This window comes from Nannobrachium achirus, assembly GCF_963921795.1.
Source record: "Nannobrachium achirus genome assembly, chromosome: 6".
NCBI classification, from domain to species: Eukaryota; Metazoa; Chordata; class Actinopteri; order Myctophiformes; family Myctophidae; genus Nannobrachium; species Nannobrachium achirus.
Genome location: NC_137815.1, coordinates 19,566,747 through 19,584,759, shown reverse-complemented (window position 1 = coordinate 19,584,759; position 18,013 = coordinate 19,566,747). Strand labels below are relative to the sequence as shown.

General features: G+C 42.9%; 1 protein-coding gene across 1 annotated transcript in view; it reads right to left on the bottom strand.

Moving 5' to 3' along the window:
• Positions 1-305: 305 nt before the first annotated feature.
• Positions 306-18,013, bottom strand: part of arhgef25b (Rho guanine nucleotide exchange factor (GEF) 25b) — a gene marked incomplete at both ends in the record, with an annotated part of 54,889 nt that continues 37,181 nt past the window's right edge. The window contains 9 exons of the mRNA XM_080728008.1: positions 306-407; positions 5,009-5,140; positions 6,529-6,743; positions 7,878-8,058; positions 9,316-9,507; positions 11,157-11,234; positions 11,630-11,680; positions 12,972-13,064; positions 13,812-13,901. Coding sequence (XP_080584134.1) covers positions 306-407; positions 5,009-5,140; positions 6,529-6,743; positions 7,878-8,058; positions 9,316-9,507; positions 11,157-11,234; positions 11,630-11,680; positions 12,972-13,064; positions 13,812-13,901 — 1,134 coding nt within the window. The remainder of the gene's footprint in view (positions 408-5,008; positions 5,141-6,528; positions 6,744-7,877; positions 8,059-9,315; positions 9,508-11,156; positions 11,235-11,629; positions 11,681-12,971; positions 13,065-13,811; positions 13,902-18,013) is intronic.

Sequence of the window (18,013 nt, the reverse complement as noted above, 5' to 3'; positions counted from 1 at the left end):
TATGTTTTTCTGTAAAGTAAAGCCCTATACTTCATCATACAAAAGTGTCGCACAAAAGTGGGGAAAATAGCCGATCTACAAACACACAACGCCTCCAAAGTGTCGCACAAAAGTGGGGAAAATGGCCGATCTACAAGCACACAACGCCTCGTGGTGCGAGGCGTTGTGTGCTTGTAGATTGGCCATTTTCACGATTTCAAATCATTTTTCAAATGATAAATACAAAACGAACGGTTTTGGACATACAAGGTTTCCATCCGACAACAACGATCAGAGAGTTCAGGGGATCAGTGCATCAGGTCCTCTCACTGCTCATGCTCTGTCAGCTTATCCAGGTTGCCGGGGCGATGCGTTGCGTAACCTCCAGCGTCACCCGCCGTGGATCCGTGGAAACTGTCACTCACACCCTGAGTAGGAGCACAGTAGAGATTTAGAACACTGGTTCCCAAAAAAACTGGGTCGCGATCCATTTGTGGGTCACAGCAGGGGCGTCAATTCTTTGTCTATCTGTTCTGGTTATTATCTTGTCAAATAACAGTAAAACAACTACAAATGCAAAATGTTACAAAATGGTCACTTTAGCAAGGTATTATAATGATATTCTCCACACTTGTATTCTCCCCACCTTGACAAAATGGTACAGGTGCAATTCATTATTGTTAATTGTGGCACGTTTACTAACATGCCAAGTGTAGCTGCACTTGAACAACCGTTCCACGCTGCCATATCCAGCCCAAGAAACCGTAGAAACTAGGGGGAAAAATAGAATGTACTTCTTAAAATAAATGTATCATGCCTGTTGCTTGTGCAAGACACCAGCCATGTTGCCATACCTTAGCTTTTTCTGAACTGACGCCACTGGGTCACAGACCAATTTTTATGGGTCACAAGTCTCACGACTAGACTAAAAAATCCCATTTTCTTTCCAACAAAAATCTTTTGAAATACTGTACATCATTTAATTTTTTGAAGAAAAAAAAAAATAAGAATTTTATGAATTTTCAAGGGTTAGGGTTAGGGTCTAAAAAGAACTTCAAAGAAGAGGTGAAAACAGACGATCTACAGGCTCTCAACGTGGTGTGTGTGAGCTTGTAGATCTGCTATTTTCACAAGGGTTAGGGTCAGGTGTCCCAGGCGAATGGCTAATTTCTCTTTTGGGTCACAGGATAAATAGTTTAGGAACCACTGATTTAGAAAGCTACTAACAGTGTGAATGGATTGACATTACCTTTTTAACATGTTAACCATGACAAATAGCTTGTAAATCTGCAATTTTTGCTCTCTCTCTTTTATCTTTTAGAGAAGCCAAATATTTCTATACTTTTTTTTTTGCGCCCAATTTGGTCGTTGTGCTCTCCACGTTTCTGTGTTGTCACTGCTGCTGTTCCCCAGCTGGCTCACCTGCCAGTGAGGAGCCCCCACCGGGAGGACATAGACATTCCATCCATCCTACACCTCTACATCAAGACCTCCCATCGGGGGGCTGACAGGTGCCGCCCCAGCCTGTAGACCAGGGTTCCCCAATTAGTTTTCCCCAAGGGCCAAATCATGTCTAGGGTACCAAGCCAAGCGCCACAACATTGCAGGGGGCGATGGTGGCGTTCCTGCTACTCCAGCGACAGTTCAGATATCGTTGTTGTCGGGTGAAAATCTTGTATGTCCAAAACCGTTCGTTTTGCATTTAGTGAAAACAGCCGATCTACAAGCACACAACGCCTCGCGGTGCGAGGCGTTGTGTGCTTGTAGATCGGCTGTTTTCACTACTTTTGTGCGACGGCCTTGTATGATTTGCGAAAGAACGTACACATTTGGAGATACGAGATTTCCACCCGACAACGACGATATACTAGTGTTGTTGCTGCTCTTATACCACTATTATTACTGGGGTTGGTGGGGGCCAGACAGTAGCCCCCCACAGGCCGCAAATGGCCCGCGGGCCGCCTATTGGGGAACCCTGCTGTAGGAGTACAATGACAAATATCACCCTCCCCGCCTGGCTTACCTCCATCAAAAACGGGCCAAAGCAGGTTCCTATATACTAGATAATGGGCCAAACCAGATGCATAATAATATATTTTTCTATATATATAGTTTTCTTTCTTTCTTTTTTTTTTTTTAATGTTTTTTAAACGAACACAATTGGCCCGTGTTTGGGAGAGGGAAGCCACTCGGAGAGGGTGATAATTGTCTTTGCATGTACTCCTACGGGCTGGAGGTGTCAGCGCCTGTCAGCAGGGAGTGTTGGGCAGGAGGAGTAGGTAGGTTGTAACAGGGACGTGCTGGCCATTGGGAAAAGCGGGGCAACTCCCGAACGGCCAGTTCATTCCCGGCCGGTCCAGGCCGGCCATTAGGAAAGAAATGTAAATAAAATGTCTGCCTTTGTTCCATTTTGGGGGCTGGGTGGCCAACAAAGTAAATCGTCAATGTCGGGCAGAAACCTTGTATCTCCAAGTTTCAAATTTGTAATTTTTTTTCGCAAAGCAAAGCCCTGCTTCATCATACAATGCCGTCGCACAAAACTAGTGAAAACAGCAGATATACAAGCACACAACGCCTCGCGATGCGAGGCGCTGTGTGCTTGTAGATCGGCTGTTTTCACTAGTTTAAAATCATTTTTAAAATGATAAATACAAAACAAATGGTTTCCACCCGACAACGACGAAATGTAATTGTGTAACCTTTCCTGTCTTCGCCTCCGGACGTCTTCAAAACCGGCAGACACAGGGGAACTGAATTCCATTCAATTCCACGGCCGAAGTTAACGCTGTAACACTTAATCCGTAATCCGTTATTAACTTCGGGGTACAACCCAACGTGTAACTATTTCCCGTTGCACAGTGGTGAATTAACAGTCACTTTTAATCAGGCAAAGTTCGTTTATTATCACTTCTTCAGTATCGTGAACATCAAACACTGCTTCTTTTCCCACATCAAACACTACACAGGTCAGAGATCAACTACTTCCTCCTCCACTATTCACCCCTCCCACGTCTCCCAGCATTCCTCTTAAAGGGCATATACACTCATTTTACAACAATTGGCCCACTGGCTTGTCACTTGTCATGATCTGAAATGGCAACTCTTTGAGTAGCAGCAGCGCTAGAGAGAGAGATCTCTCTCTATACCGCGCAATGAGGGCCTCTCCAACTATTTTTCCCGGGCTGAATCAGGGGCCCAGCATGTCCCTGGTGCTTGATCCACCTGTTTGCTTATATTTGCCTAGTATTTCTTTCCATTTGATGTATTGATGTTTATGTACTGATGTATTACCTAGCTTATTTTAAGTCGCTATGGATTAAGTCTGCTAAATGCTTAAATTGTAAATTGTAAACAAGCCCGCAACATTGTAGGTGGGGACTCCTCACTGGTCAGTAAGTGACAACACAGAAATGTGTGTAGGGAGGAATCAATTGGCATAATGACTACATTGGGGAGAAAAATGGGTCAGGAGGAAAGATAATAAGAAAATAAAAAGAAATGCTAAAATCTACTTGTTCTCAAAGTATCTGGCCTACACGTGAAACATGAAAATGTGCTTTGTTATGTTTGGTGCATCGACAAAACTCTGTTCTAATCCACTCCAAAACTTGTTGCAAAAAAAAAGATACAGAATTCATAATCTTCTGCTGTGCATAACACGCAGGATGGAAAGTGCTCTTTTAAAGAGACCCGATACACTTGTTTGATAGGAGAACCCATTTCCTCCTGATGGGGGGAAGTCTGAGCAAATAAGATAAAACCCTTAGGTCACTGACTTTTTTTTCCCCATAAACTGAATGGTCTTTGTGGACACGGGCAAAGAGATCAGTTTGACCGGGTTTGTAAATCCACTTGGAAACAACAACAGGATGAGAGCTAGAGAACTGGCAAAGTTACAGTACTTCCCCTCATTATCAGTGATGATGGTTGGTAACAGCTTCTGGTCGACACTAAACAACACGGTTCTTGTCTACGCTGACTGTCTTTAGCAGGGGTTTTCAAAGTGGGTGACGGGGCACCCTGGGGTGCCGCGACGGCAGTCCAGGGGTGCCGCGAGATCATTTGATAATATTTGGAATGTATTTGGACACTTGGAAAAATATTTGGTATCATTTTAAACGTATTTTCAGTCAGTTCTAACCAAAATGTCTATTATCTCAACGCTTTCCTCGCAACATAATCACTAAAATATCGTCACTGTCGGGCAGAAACCTCGTATCTCCAAGTTTCAAATGTGTAGTCTTTTGATAAAGCAAAGCCCTGCTTCATCATACAAGACTGTCGCACAAAACTGCGACAGTGCGAGGCGTTGTGTGCTTGTAGATCGGCTGTTTTCACTAGTTTAGTACATTTTATAGATGATGATAAATACAAAACGAACTGTTTTGGACATACAAGGTTTCCACCCGACAACGACGATATGCTATAAATATAAGGTGCTGGGAGTGAAAATTATAATGTAGGGGTACCTCGGATTAAAAAGAATATTGATGGGGTGCCCTGAGACAAAACAGTTTTGGAACCCCTGGTCTATAGCAGTGGTTTCATCCCTTTTCATATCAAGGTCCAATATTCATTCTGCATTTGAGCCGCGGACCACCATTTGATGAGATGTAACTTCTCAGACCCAACACGTCGAAGACTGTTGTCGTCGTTGGATGGGATTCTTACTCTCTTGAGAGAGTAAAATGAAACGCTCTCAAGAGTTACAGATCTATAAGGGTCCATTTGGTTACCAACTCTCCATCATTAAGCTGGGGACCACCTGGAACCCCCCTCAAGGACCACTGGTGGTCCCCAGACCACTGGTTGAAAGCCACCGGTCTAATAGCAGTATTCCATCTTCCACTGACAATATGATAACGTTGATAACTGCTATAGCTGTAAAAAATCTTCTCATATGGGGGTCCCTGGCATATCTTTTCAAATGGGGATCCGTGGGCTAGTAAGTGTCAATTTGGGGGCCCTTGACATGAAAGAGTTTGAGAACCACTGACATACACTAATAGTTGGACTACATGTACAGTACCTGTGTGCTGTGTTGGCTGAGGCCATTGGGCGTCCCATGGCGCTGTCCCATCTCTAGGGACAAAGTGAGCTGGTCAGGGACGGACAGGGGCATGCGGTTTGGCCGGGACGGCGGGCAGCTGGAGTTGGAGACCTTCGAAGGGACAAGGTGAAGAAAATAAAGATGAATAAAGATGAGTTGGGCGTTTAACCACTTAAACCCAATATACGGCATTGACCAAAGCAGGGACGTGCTGGGCCCCTGATTCAGAGTTGAAAAAGAGTTGGAGAGGCCCTCATTGCGCGCTACAGAGGGAGAGATCGCTCCATAGCGCTGCTGCTACTCAAAGATTTGCTATTTCAGATCATGAGAAGTGACAAGCCAGACAAGCCAGTGGGCCAATTACTGTACATGAGTTATATTTCTTCGTTGTCCGGTGGAAACCTTGTATGTCCAAAACTGTTTGTTTTGTATATATCATTTTAAAAAGGATTTAAACTAGTGAAAACAGCCGATCTAGGCGTTGTGTGCTTGTAGATCTGCTGTTTTCACTACTTTTGTGCAACAGCCTTGTATGATGAAGCAGGGCTTTGCTTTGCGAAAAAATGTATACATTTGAAACTTCGAGATACAAGGTTTCTGCCCGACAGTGACGATTTACTTTGTTGGCCGCCCAGCCCCCAAAATGGAACGAAGGCCGACATTTTATTTAAATATTTTTCCTAATGGCCGGCCTGGACCGGCCGGGAATGAACCGGCCGTTCGGGAGTTGTCCCGCTTTTCCCAATGGCCAGCACGTCCCTGGACCAAAGTACCCCGGGGGTCTATACGGGGCCCCCCTCCCCTACACCAAACCAAAAATAGACAATCTAGAAAAACGTTTCCCAAACAGTTGGTTTTGGGACCCATTTGTGGGTCACAGTCCTCAAACGGTCCTAGAAGTACTGTAGAAGTAGTGAAGCTTGTAGATCTGCTATTTTCGCCAAATGTTTTGCCTGTTTTTGCCGAATGTTCACCTATTTTTATGTCATGCCCAGAATAAAGGGTTGAAGTGGCTAAAGAGAATTGTGTTCTTCGTTATTGGTGCAATAATAATAATAGCATTTTGTGCCTGGAGGGTTGCACACATACTAAGGCATTCACCAATTATTCGAATATTCGGATATTCGAATATCAAAGTCACTATTCGACATTGTTCACCGAAGTCGAATATTCTTTATTTTTTATTTATTTTTTTTCTCTTTAAAAAATATATAGTTTATAAAGCTTGGCAAGATAGGAAGTCATAAGAATGAGTTTGTCAATGCCCCTGGTGGATGAATTTGCTCTATACCAGGGGTTCTCAAACCTTTTCAGGCTGTGACCCCCAAAATAAACATATATGAACTGGGGACCCCCAACCTGACAAGCACTCGGTTCCGCAGATAAATATTGTGAAAATAGCAGATCTACATGATCACAACGTCTCGCAACTTTGAATACATTGAGGTCGAATAATTCGAAAACTAAAAATCACTATTCGTGAATGCCCTACCACATACCTTCCTAGCCGTGCTGGAGGGCTGTCCTTGGCTGGGGAGATGCAGAGAGGGTAGGGAGGTGTTGTAAGACAGCAGACAGGGCGTTTGGTTTCTGTCCATGGATGCGGAGGAATGCGGCCGCAGGCCAGAGCTGGCCGCCGTGGGAGGCTTGATGGCCCTGCCAAGGCTGTGGGACTTGCTCTCCTTGCGTTGGTACTCTATCGGGGACTGCAGGGCTGTGGTGGTGCCGGAAGAGAGGGAGAGAGACAGAATTAACTTTGTTTTCTGGACCTTTAACCCATTTAGGCCTAGGATTATTGAATGCTTTAACCAGTGAAAAACAGCAGATATACAAGCTCGCAGCGCGGCACCGAGTGCAGCGCTGCGAGCTTGTAGATCTGCTATTTTGGGAAAAAGTCGTGAAAATGTGTGCAAATCTTTGAATATGTGTATTTTCAAAGCGAACGTTTGTAACTCAAATTTTGCTTCTGGGTGGTCCCTAGAACTAAATATTTTGAGATGCGGGTCCGTGGGCAAAATACATATCATTTTGGGGGTCCTTCACATGAAAAGGTTTGAGAACCACTGACATAGTAGTCTCTCAAGAACAGACTAACTGAGCTCCAGTTAGGTGAAAAGGATCTTTTCTTTGAGGACGTTTAGCCAGATTGCTGACATAGAAACATAGGTTTTTCAAAAGACCTTAGAAGGATTCAAAAGACACTTATAGAATCGGGTCAAAATTCAAATGTTCACGATTTTTCAAAAATAGCAGATCTACAAGCTCGCAGCGCGGCACTCGGTGCCGCGCTGTGAGCTTGTATATCTGCTATTTTTCAATAGTTAAAGCATAAAATAATGATACACAATAATGTGTACCCGTTCTAAATATGAAACTTAATTTTTACAGAGCGAAAACATTTACTCAAATGTTGCGCTCTGAAAATAGCAGATCTACAAGCTCACAACATGGCACGACGCACTGTGAGCTTGTGGATCGGCTATTTTCAGCATGCAAACAAGTGTACCATCAAAGGCCAGCCAAAATATACATTCTATTCGACACTAAAAAACTTCATATAAAATGTGACCTAATAAATGGGCTAATAAAATATTCCATCCATCCATCCCATCTTCAACCGCTTATCCGGAATCGGGTCGCGAGGATAACAGTTCCAACTGAGACCTCCAGATTTCCTTATCCTGAGCAACTTCCTCCACTCCCTCAGGGAGTATACAGAGGCGTTTCCAAGCCAGTGTGAAGATATAATCCCTCCATCTGCTCTTTGGTCTGCCACGGGGTCTCCTCCCAGTGGGAGGCGCATTGAGGACAATAAAAAAAAAAAGAAAAAAAGAAAAATAAATCGAACCGTTCAGGAAGTTCCTCTGGGAGTCCAGGATCTGGACCACGTCGTTGGCCCAGGCCAGGCGCTTCTCTGGGGACTCGGCCTGCATGATGAAGCGGATGACGCTGCCGTTGGTCTTCCTGGAGGTCAGCACCAGACGACAGGGATCCTCCTCTGAACTCTCCTCCATGCCCAGGCAGCTGACCTGCAGCACAGAGGGGGGCCAGGAGCTTTAGATCGGGGGTTTTCAAAGTGGGTGACGGGGCACCCTGGGGTGCCGCGACGGCAGTCCAGGGGTGCCGCGAGATCATTTGATAATATTTGGAATTTATTTGGACACTTGAAGAAATATTTAGTATCATTTTAAACTTGAAGTACAAAGTTATTTTGAGTCAGTTCTAACCAAAATGGCTATTATCTCCAAGTTTTCCTCGCAACATAATCACTAAAATATCGTCACTGTCAGGCAGAAACTAGTGAAAACAGCAGATCTACAAGCACAGATCGGCTGTTTTCACTAGTTTAGTACATTTTATAGATGATAAATACAAAACGAACGGTTTTGGACATACAAGGTTTCCACCCGACAACGACGATATGCTATAAATATAAGGTGCTGGGAGTGAAAATTATAATGTAGGGGTGCCTCGGATTAAAACAATATTTATGGGGTGCCCTGAGACATCACTTGAAGGAATACTTCACCCCCAAAATGTCATATTTATTTTATACTGTATATCGTCACTTTCGGGCAGAAAGTGAAGCAAAGCCCTGCTTCATCATACAAGACTGTCGCACAAGACTAGTGAAAATAGCCGATGTACAAGCAGCGAGGCGTTGTGTGCTTGTAGATCTGCAATTTTCACTAGTTTTAAAATGATGAAAACAAAACGAACGGTTTTGGACATACAAGGTTTCCACCCATCAACAACAACAACGATATGATGTTTTTGCCTTTATTGATAGTATAGTAAGTAGACAGGAAATCAGGCATCAGAGCCTGTGTGGTATGCGTCTGGACCGCTAGGCAAAAAAACACGACCTGCTCACGTATATTAGAAGTCACCAGATAAACAGACAGATGAATCTATCATGGTTAAATTGGAGTTTGAAGTTACAATAGGTTTGTATTGGAAGGCGGCGTGTCAGATAAAATGAGTATCAAATATCTAAATACTGAATCAAGCAACTTAAAAAACTGTCCCAGGTGCTCCCAAAAGCCTTATTAGACAAAAAAATTACAAAGCTTTTTTTTTAAGTGAAATATCCCTTTAAGCCCTGTATGAAAAATAGCACCAAAATGTTTTAAAAAAGCTCACAGCTCACCACACATTGTGAGTTGACAGATCTGCTATTTTAGCTATTTATTAAAACGTTGTTGTTGTTTTTTTTTTTTGGGGGGGGGGGGATTTCACCAATAATGACCACACAGTAATGTTTAAAATGCCAGTGTTGTTCGAACCTTGATGCTGTTTTTGAAGATGTACCCCGGCAACGAGAAGCCCTTCTTCTTGTCGATGGGTTCGCTGAAGATGACCAGCTGCTCGAACAGGAACACCTTCCTCTCCTTGGCTCTAGACAGCACGCCGCCTTCCTGGTCGCTGACACAGAACGTGTCCTGCTGCAGCAGCTTGCCCTGAGCTGTGATCTTCCCCTGGAACAGTAATGTATGCAATATTGATCAGGAAATATATGAACAGGCGCGCATTGTTCATTCATTTATTGCAGGGGTTTTCAAAGTGGGTGACGGGGCACCCTGGGGTGCCGTGACGGCAGTCCAGGGGTGCCGCGAGATAATTTGATAATATTCGGAAGTTATTTGGACACTTGAAAAAATATTTAGTATCATTTTAAACTTGAAGTACAAAGTTGTTTTCAGTCAGTTCTAACCAAAATGGCTATTATCTCAACGTTTTCCTCGCAACATAATCACTAAAATATCGTCATTGTCGGGCAGAAACCTTGTATCTCCAAGTTTAAAATGTGTACGTCTTTTGGTAAAGCAAAGCCCTGCTTCATCATACAAGGCCGTCGCACAAAAGTAGTGAAAACAGCCGATCTACAAGCAGTTCTTGTAGATCTGCTGTTTTCACTAGTTTAGTACATTTTATAGATGATAAATACAAAACGAACGGTTTTGGACATACAAGGTTTCCACCCGACAACGACGATATGCTATAAATATGCGCTGGGAGTGAAAATTATAATGTAGGGGTGCCTCAGATTAAAAAAATATTTATGGGGTGCCCTGAGACAAAACAGTTTGGGAACCCCTGATTTATTGTACCGTGGTTTTCCCAACCAGTGGTTCGGGGAGCACCAGTGGTCGATGAGCGAGTTCCAGGTGGTGGTCCCCAGCTTAAATGATTGAGAGTTGGTAACTAAATGGACCCTTATAGATCTTTAACTCTTGAGAGTGAAAAATGAAACCAAATGGACCCGTATATGGGCCCATTTGGTTTCATTTTACGCTCTCAAGAGTTAAATTATTGTTTAAAATCTGCATTACTTAATATACTAGTCTACACAATTGGAGAATGTAGAATAATTGTTATTTTGATCAACGGTCGGTTGCCTGTTATCACTCCTATGGTAACACATCAGTACAGCAGCTAAATCTCATCATGTAGTCTGTGGCTCAAATGCAGAATAAATCATTGACCTTGATATGAAAGGGGAAAACCACTGATTTATTATAATACAGTAGATCATACATGGGCAACTGGCGGCCCGGGGGCCACATGCGGCCCCCACCTTCACTTAATGAGGCCCGCAGGTTAATACCGGAATACTGATATATTACTGATTTCAGCTGTTACAATTCCAAACATGACCTGCTTTAATTCCGTCAGTCTATATTAGTAGCTTAATGACTAGTATAGTAGTATTAAAATTTCTTCTTTTATGTCCAACGTATTTGTATTTAGGTTCATAAAGTTAACATGAGTATATAAAGAAATGCGTTTGAAATTAAATCAAAATGTTACATTTCAGGATTCCAATTCAAAAATAAAACAAATAATTCAGGATTCCAATTCAAAAGAAGCAAAAATCGCCGATCTACAAGCTCAAAACGCATCGCAGCGCGATGCGTTTTGAGGTTGTAGATCTGCTATTTTTGCTTCTTTTGTATGAGATAGAATGACAAAGTACATAGGACGTAGCAATATGCAATGTGGCCCTCTGGAGTGAAGGTGGAAATATAGTGGCCCTCGACATCATCAAATTTGCCCACCCCTGCAGTAGATGGTCTATTATGATAATAGAGGATGATATTTTGGAAAAAAACTGAACATGCCTCACCTCAAAGCCTTGGAGTCTGCCAACATTCATCATATCGTTGCAACGTTTAGGCACAAAACACATAACCTCCACCGCTTTCTGATTGGAAGAAATCGGAGGGATTATTATGACAGATAAACAGCGACTCTAATCTTATATTTACAGCAGAATAATTTAGCATACAGTATGTTCCAACGGTGTGCGGGACGGTCTCTCCTCCCGGATCTGTGCAGAGAGGCCAACACGGAAGTGCCTCTCACCGTTTTTGGCCAATAATGTATAGTTTTTGACCGCGACGGAGGAGTGTCCTCCTGATAGTGACAGAATAGTTAATAAGGTTTTGGTGTTTGCCCCAACTGCCTTTCAAAGTGGCAACTGGCCAATCACAGTGTGTCCTTGCACAAGCTCCCCCCCAGGCACAGATCCGATAGGAAAAGCACGGTCACGTTCCAACATGGGTGCGTTGAATTAAGGACTTAAAAGAGGCCTCTAACCTGTAACTCGTCGACGTCCATTCCTCCTTTGGTGTAGTACTTCAGAAAGTCCTTTAGAGGGCCGATCAAAGACAGATTAATGCACTGTAGGGTCTCTGTTTCCCCAACATTTTAGCTCGAGAGACCCAACGGAGCTGCATGTGTGTGTGTGTGTGTGTGTGTGTGTGTGTGTGTGTGTGTGTGTGTGTGTGTGTGTGTGTGTGTGTGTGTGTGTGTGTGTGTGTGCAGCAGCTGTAATGGATCTGTTATGTAATGATCCAAATCAATCAATCAATCACATAGACTGGGCAAGGGGACGAACCAGTGACCTTCGGAAGACCAAACAGTCAGACAGCCTCCCCTACCCACTCGGTGTGTGTGTGTGTGTGTGTGTGTGTGTGTGTGTGTGTGTGTGTGTGTGTGTGTGTGTGTGTGTGTGTGTGTGCGCGCGCGCGCGCGCGTCTGTGTTCCGGATTCAATCTCGCACTGGACCAATCAGCACCAGCCTTTGTATAACAATGACCGGGAAAAAATAGTGTTTTAATTCTCAACCGATCCTTAAGAAGGATCTCATTAATTTTGCTTTCTCAGACAATCTTTCTATAGACAATCTATAAACAAGATCTATGTGTCATGGTATAGTTTAGCCTCACTATGACCATGCACATTAAAGGTGGATGCCATGTGTTTGTATTGTAATGTACATGTATTTTTTAACGTACCGGTATTAACTATTAACTGGTAGAGGAACTCAATGGAAATAAGTCTCAGGGCTTTCTTGCCATCCTCGAATTGCTGTAACCAGGCCTGGGATTTCATCATTTTAGGGGCAAGGCCACTTAGCCTGTGGTGTTGTAATTTTTTTTAGGGCACAAAGGCCAAATGCCAGGGCAGGAAGACCATCAAATAAAACAAGAATTTAGTCCATTGAAAGAATCTGTAGTGAAATAAATAAATGATGGTATTTACAATCATATCCATGCTCAGCCCTGCACCAATCAAAGTCACTGGATTGGTTTAGAGATGGGGACACGGGAGTTAAGATTTCAGATTCTCAACAAAAGACACTGGTGTCTACATGACAAGAAAGAGACACCGGTGTCTACTGTCTATTTTGACAAGAAAGACACAGAGGGAAAAGTTGTACAGTAAGGACACTGTTGCGTGTTGCCTCAGGTCATGCCATTGGTTTGAGGGGCACAAGGCCAAACTGAGGGGCAACGGCGGCCATAGCTTTCATGGCCTCCATGAAATTCCTGCCCTGGCTGTAACCATGTGGCTTTATTGCTTTTTCAAATAAATAAAATCTATAATTCTTCTACTATGGAAACTCATACCACACAGCATATAATGCATAATGTACCTTTAGCAGGAGCTGGTACTTCATGATCCTCTGCACAGGTTTGATGAGCAGGTCATTGAGCTGCAGTCTGTGGCCCAGCTGCTGTCTGAGCTCCTGTCGGGTCAAAGTAAAGCATTGAGCAGACAGAAGGCAAACAGGGACAAATGTGAGAAAACCCACTTAACACTGAGTTAAGTTGTTATATCATTTTGATAACCCATTTAGAACGGGTACACATTATTGTGTAACATTATTTTATGCTTTAACTATTGAAAAACAGCAGATATACAAGCTCACAGCGCGGCACCGAGTGCCGCGCTGCGAGCTTGTAGATCTGATATATTTGAAAAATCGTGAAAAGTGTCTTTTGAATCCTTCTAAGATTTTTTGGAAAAAAAAACTATGTTTCTATGTCAGCAATCTGACCAGCCATCGTCAAAGAAAAAGTCCTTTTCACTTAACTGGAGCTCAGTTAGTCTGTTCTTGAGAGATTACTATGTCAGTGGTTCTCAAACCTTTTCACGTGAAGGACCCCCAAAATTATATTTATTTGGCCACGGAGCCGCATCTCAAAATATTTAGTTCCAGGGACCCCCCAGAAGCAAAATTTGAGTTACAAACGTTCGCTTTGAAAATACACGTATTCAAAGATTTGCACACATTTTCACGACTTTTTCCAAAAATAGCAGATCTACAAGCTCACAGCGCGGCACTCTGCTTGTAGATCTGCTATTTTTCACTGGTTAAGGCATTCAATAATTCTAAGGCCTAATTAACTCTCCCCAACTAAAACAGATAATGATAAAGCAGAAACTAAACACTCTTCTTCATTATGGGGAACAGAAGAGGTTGAGCGCTCACCTCAAAGTAGGTCTCGATGTACTCGGAGACGATGTGTTCGGACTTGGGTTTGTTCTGACAGTACACCACGTACATGTGAAGACGTCGCTCCTGCAGGTTCAAGAAGAGATGTCAGTGAAATAATAATAATAACATTATTATTAATATTATTTAGTCCCTTTTAGTTGTTGGGGTATCGCTGTACATTTGAATACCGTCACTGTCGGGCAGAATCCTCATAAGTTTCAAATGTGTACATTTTTTTTTCTCGCAAAGTAAAGCCCTGTTTCATCATACAAGACTGTCGCACAAGACTAGTGAAAATAGCAGATCTACAAGCACACAGTGCGAGGCGTTGTGTGGTTGTAGATCGGCTAGTTTCACTATTTTAAATCCAGGTTTGAATCCCGGCTCCTCCTGGCTATGTGTCCAAGTGTCCTTGAGCAAGACGCTAAACCTCTAACTGCTCCCGATGATCAGGTTAGTGCCTTGAACGTTTTCCTCCGCCATCGCTGTGTGAATGGGTGAGTGTGAAGTACATTGTAATGTAAAGTGCTTTGGAAAAAAAGCTCTATATAATTACGGTCCATTTACCATTTTGTTTGGGTGATATAAAAAGAGAAATTGATTGACAGGTGACATTGATCAGGTAGAGAGAGAGAAAAGAGAGAGAGCCGGGAATGCTGAAGCCTTTTGTTTTCCTCTCGGTGTGACTGTGCTCTGGTCCCCGCTAAAACGAAAACTTTTGCAGGAGATTAAATAGCTCCAGTGGCCGAGAAATAATGATTTAATCTGCCATGGGTCAATTAAACATACTGGAGACTGGACTCAATGGCTAATAATGGGGCCGTCTGTGAGCTTAAGCTTGCGACCACTATGCAAATTAGTGTTTCGCCTTTGTTTTTGAGTATTTGTCGGTTTCACTGATGGGGCCGGGGGGTCCGCGTGATGGGGTTCGGCAGTGGCGTCAGTTCAGCAAAAGCTAGGGTATGACAAAGATGGGAGTCCTCGTGGAAAATAGGCATTACATTTTGGATAACACGGTTCTATATTGTGAAAATAGCATATAGATCGGCTATTTTCACAATGTCTGAATATGGCAGCCTGGAATGGTTTTTCAAGTGCAGCTAAACTTAGCATGTTAGTAAACGTGCCACAATTAACAATAATGCATTGCACCTGTGCAGCTGACCTGCGGAACCTGGTAATATACCATTTTGTAAAGCTGAGGAGAATACAAGTGTGGAGAATATAATTATAATACCTTGTTAAAGTGACCATTATGTTAAATTTTGCATTTGTAGTTATTTTACTGTAATTTAACAACATAATAACGTAAAGTATGGCAGCTGCATACCCCTGCCATACCCAATTGACACCCCTGGGGCTCGGCCCCAGCAGTCCCCCTCATGCCGCCGGGCCTGGCTGGACTACAGCAACATTGAGCATAGCGGAGCCAGCTTTCATTGTTGATGTGTGTTTTCACGATGTTGTTCTTCCTAGTTTTGTGTCGCTACCCTTGCTGTATTGTATGGTAATTACTCTCTACTTTAACTGATGATGTGCTACCTCTGGAAACTGAATGTCCCTTGTGGGAGCAATAAAGGTCTATCTATCTACCAAACTGCAGCAACAAAACAAACCATTGTCCGTCTTTTATCTTGGTATAATACAATCTGCAGTGGAATCGGTTCAAAAATGCACTTGTAAGTCCAGTGGTGCTTTGGGATTTTCTTTTCAGGGCGGACGGTCATTTATTGATGTCACGTGCACGCGCGGTCGCGCGCGCCTCTAGAGGCAATTTAGAAAGAACGGATCTCGGCAGATCTAATTGTGTAAAAACGAAATTTTCTAGTCTTAATTACATTTGCATTGTTACTTAAGATTTTATTTTCTAGTTTCATTTAATTCAATTAGAAAATACAGCGCTGCAGACAGTAGAGAAACAAGTTTGCTTTGAAAGAATCAAACAGTACAGAACCAAGTAGCAGGACTGGACGCACACACATGCATTCATTCACCACTGGAAACCTAGTAGGGTACTGTAGGTGTTAAATTAATATCCATATGAATAGGGTACTTGGGTAAACTTGTTATGCAAATATAGCCATTTCATTAGAAACTGTAGGCTATATGGCGCGTCGTCACTCGGATCTATGGGGAGTTCTAGCATGCACACGCGCAAGCACCGTTCCGTGCCGTCCGTGCGCATGCATGTGGGAAATATTGGCCACACGGCGTCCGGTCACGTCCGGCCTCGAAAGAGCTACTAGGTAAGTCGCACGTAACGTAATTAACAATCGGGACTTTAGAGTGTACCAAATATGACCCTCAGCTATAGAGATTTCCTCTGTCTGTTTCCAGAGAGACTGCTGAGTTGCCTGCATCTTGAGCTCTGACCCTTAATGCAGGCTGTATACATTAGTACAGTGTTTCTCAAACAATAGATGGGGACCCATACATCCCTTTTTGTTTCCTATGGAAGATGAATTATTACGTCAAAAGATTTTCAGAATTGAAAAAAGAAATATAGCAGATCGGTTGGTTACTCTCACTATTTCAGAAATAAGGCTTAAAGGTACGTAGGCTAAGTGATTTTCTTTGGTTAAAAACAGAGAATGCATTTTCAGGTCGGTGATGACACGAAGAAATGAGCAGATGAAATTGGAACTGGAACACTATAAAAAAAGTAACTGGTAAATGGGTACTTTTGTCACCTATTGCGTCACGGCGCATTGCGAGCTTGTACATCTGCTATTTTCACAGGGCAACACCCGAGTGCAACCAAAAATAAATGTACTTTTAGTTCTACTGGATCTCTTCTCCTCTAGTGCCTCCCTAACATTTATGTCTATTTTTTATTTGTTGACAAAATTGTCAATATTTAGCTTCGTTTTTATGTCGTTTTTATTTTGTATTCATCAGTACAAAAAGCTAGTTGACGAACATTTTTTTGTCATAGTTTTAGCTGACGAAATCAACACTGCACCAAATGTAACTTTTGGGTCTTGACTCTGGAGCTGAAAGGTTTGGGAGGCCCTGAGTCAGTGGAAGCTGCTACTGTAATGACTTGGAGCTCCAGTGTGATCCCGCTGCTGAAAGAACAACATGCATATGGATGGCATCGGGCCAACAAGACTTTTACACTGAAAGAACAACATGCATGTTGATGGCAGTGGGCTAACAGGACTTTTACACTGAAAGAACAACATGCATGTGGATGGCATCGGGCCAACGAGACTTTTACACTCAATCAGGAGTCCCTGGAAAGGCTTTGACCTCAAACCAAACCCATGGGGGAAAGTAACTAAAGCACATGCACTCACGTTCCACACTTAAGTACAATTTTGAGGTACCGTATTTTCCGGACTATAAGGCGCACTTAAAAGCCTTTAATTTTCTCAAAAAACTACAGTGCGCCTTATAGTCCAGTGCGCCTTATATATGGATCATTCATTGACATTGACATTCCCTTTAGCACAGCTCCATCTGTTGGATGCATAACGCAACGGTAGCGTCTATTATGTGCGCCTTATAGTCAGGTGCGCCTTATATATGAAAACAGTTTGAAAATAGACCATTCATTTACAGTGCGCCTTATAGTCAGGTGCGCCTTATAGTCCAGAAAATACTGTACTTTTATTTTATTTGACCATGTCCATTTTTCAATACTTTATACAGTCATTAATTCTACTGCATTACACCACAACTTTGAAAACGTTTAATGGGACATTATGCAATAATGGCTACTTTTGCTTTTGGTAATATAGGTATTATTTCAATGTCTATCCACGAGTTTCCAACGCCCCATAGTGCATTGCGCAGACGCTGTACCGAGCTTCCGGCGCCGCAGCCGAGTGTGATTTACAAGCTCACAACAGGCTGCATCTGCGACGCGATGTGAGCTTGTATGTCTGCTGTTAAACCGGAAGTGTGGTCCAAATAATCTCCAGTCGCCTCCAGCAAACTCCCGCGGAAAGAGGTGGATACTTTTTAAAATACAGGACTTTAACTGGAAAGAGCACAGTCACAACCCACTCTACCTACACGAGGATGGATTCTGCCAATGCATTTAAATGGGAATGGAGTGTGTATTTCTACATTGTGGTATACTTTTACACTAGTAAAGAATATTGAGTACTTTTTCCACCACTTCCTCAAACCCACAACGCCCAGGGAGAAGAACCAAAGGCAGCTTGCCACGCAGCAATGTGGGAAGCCAT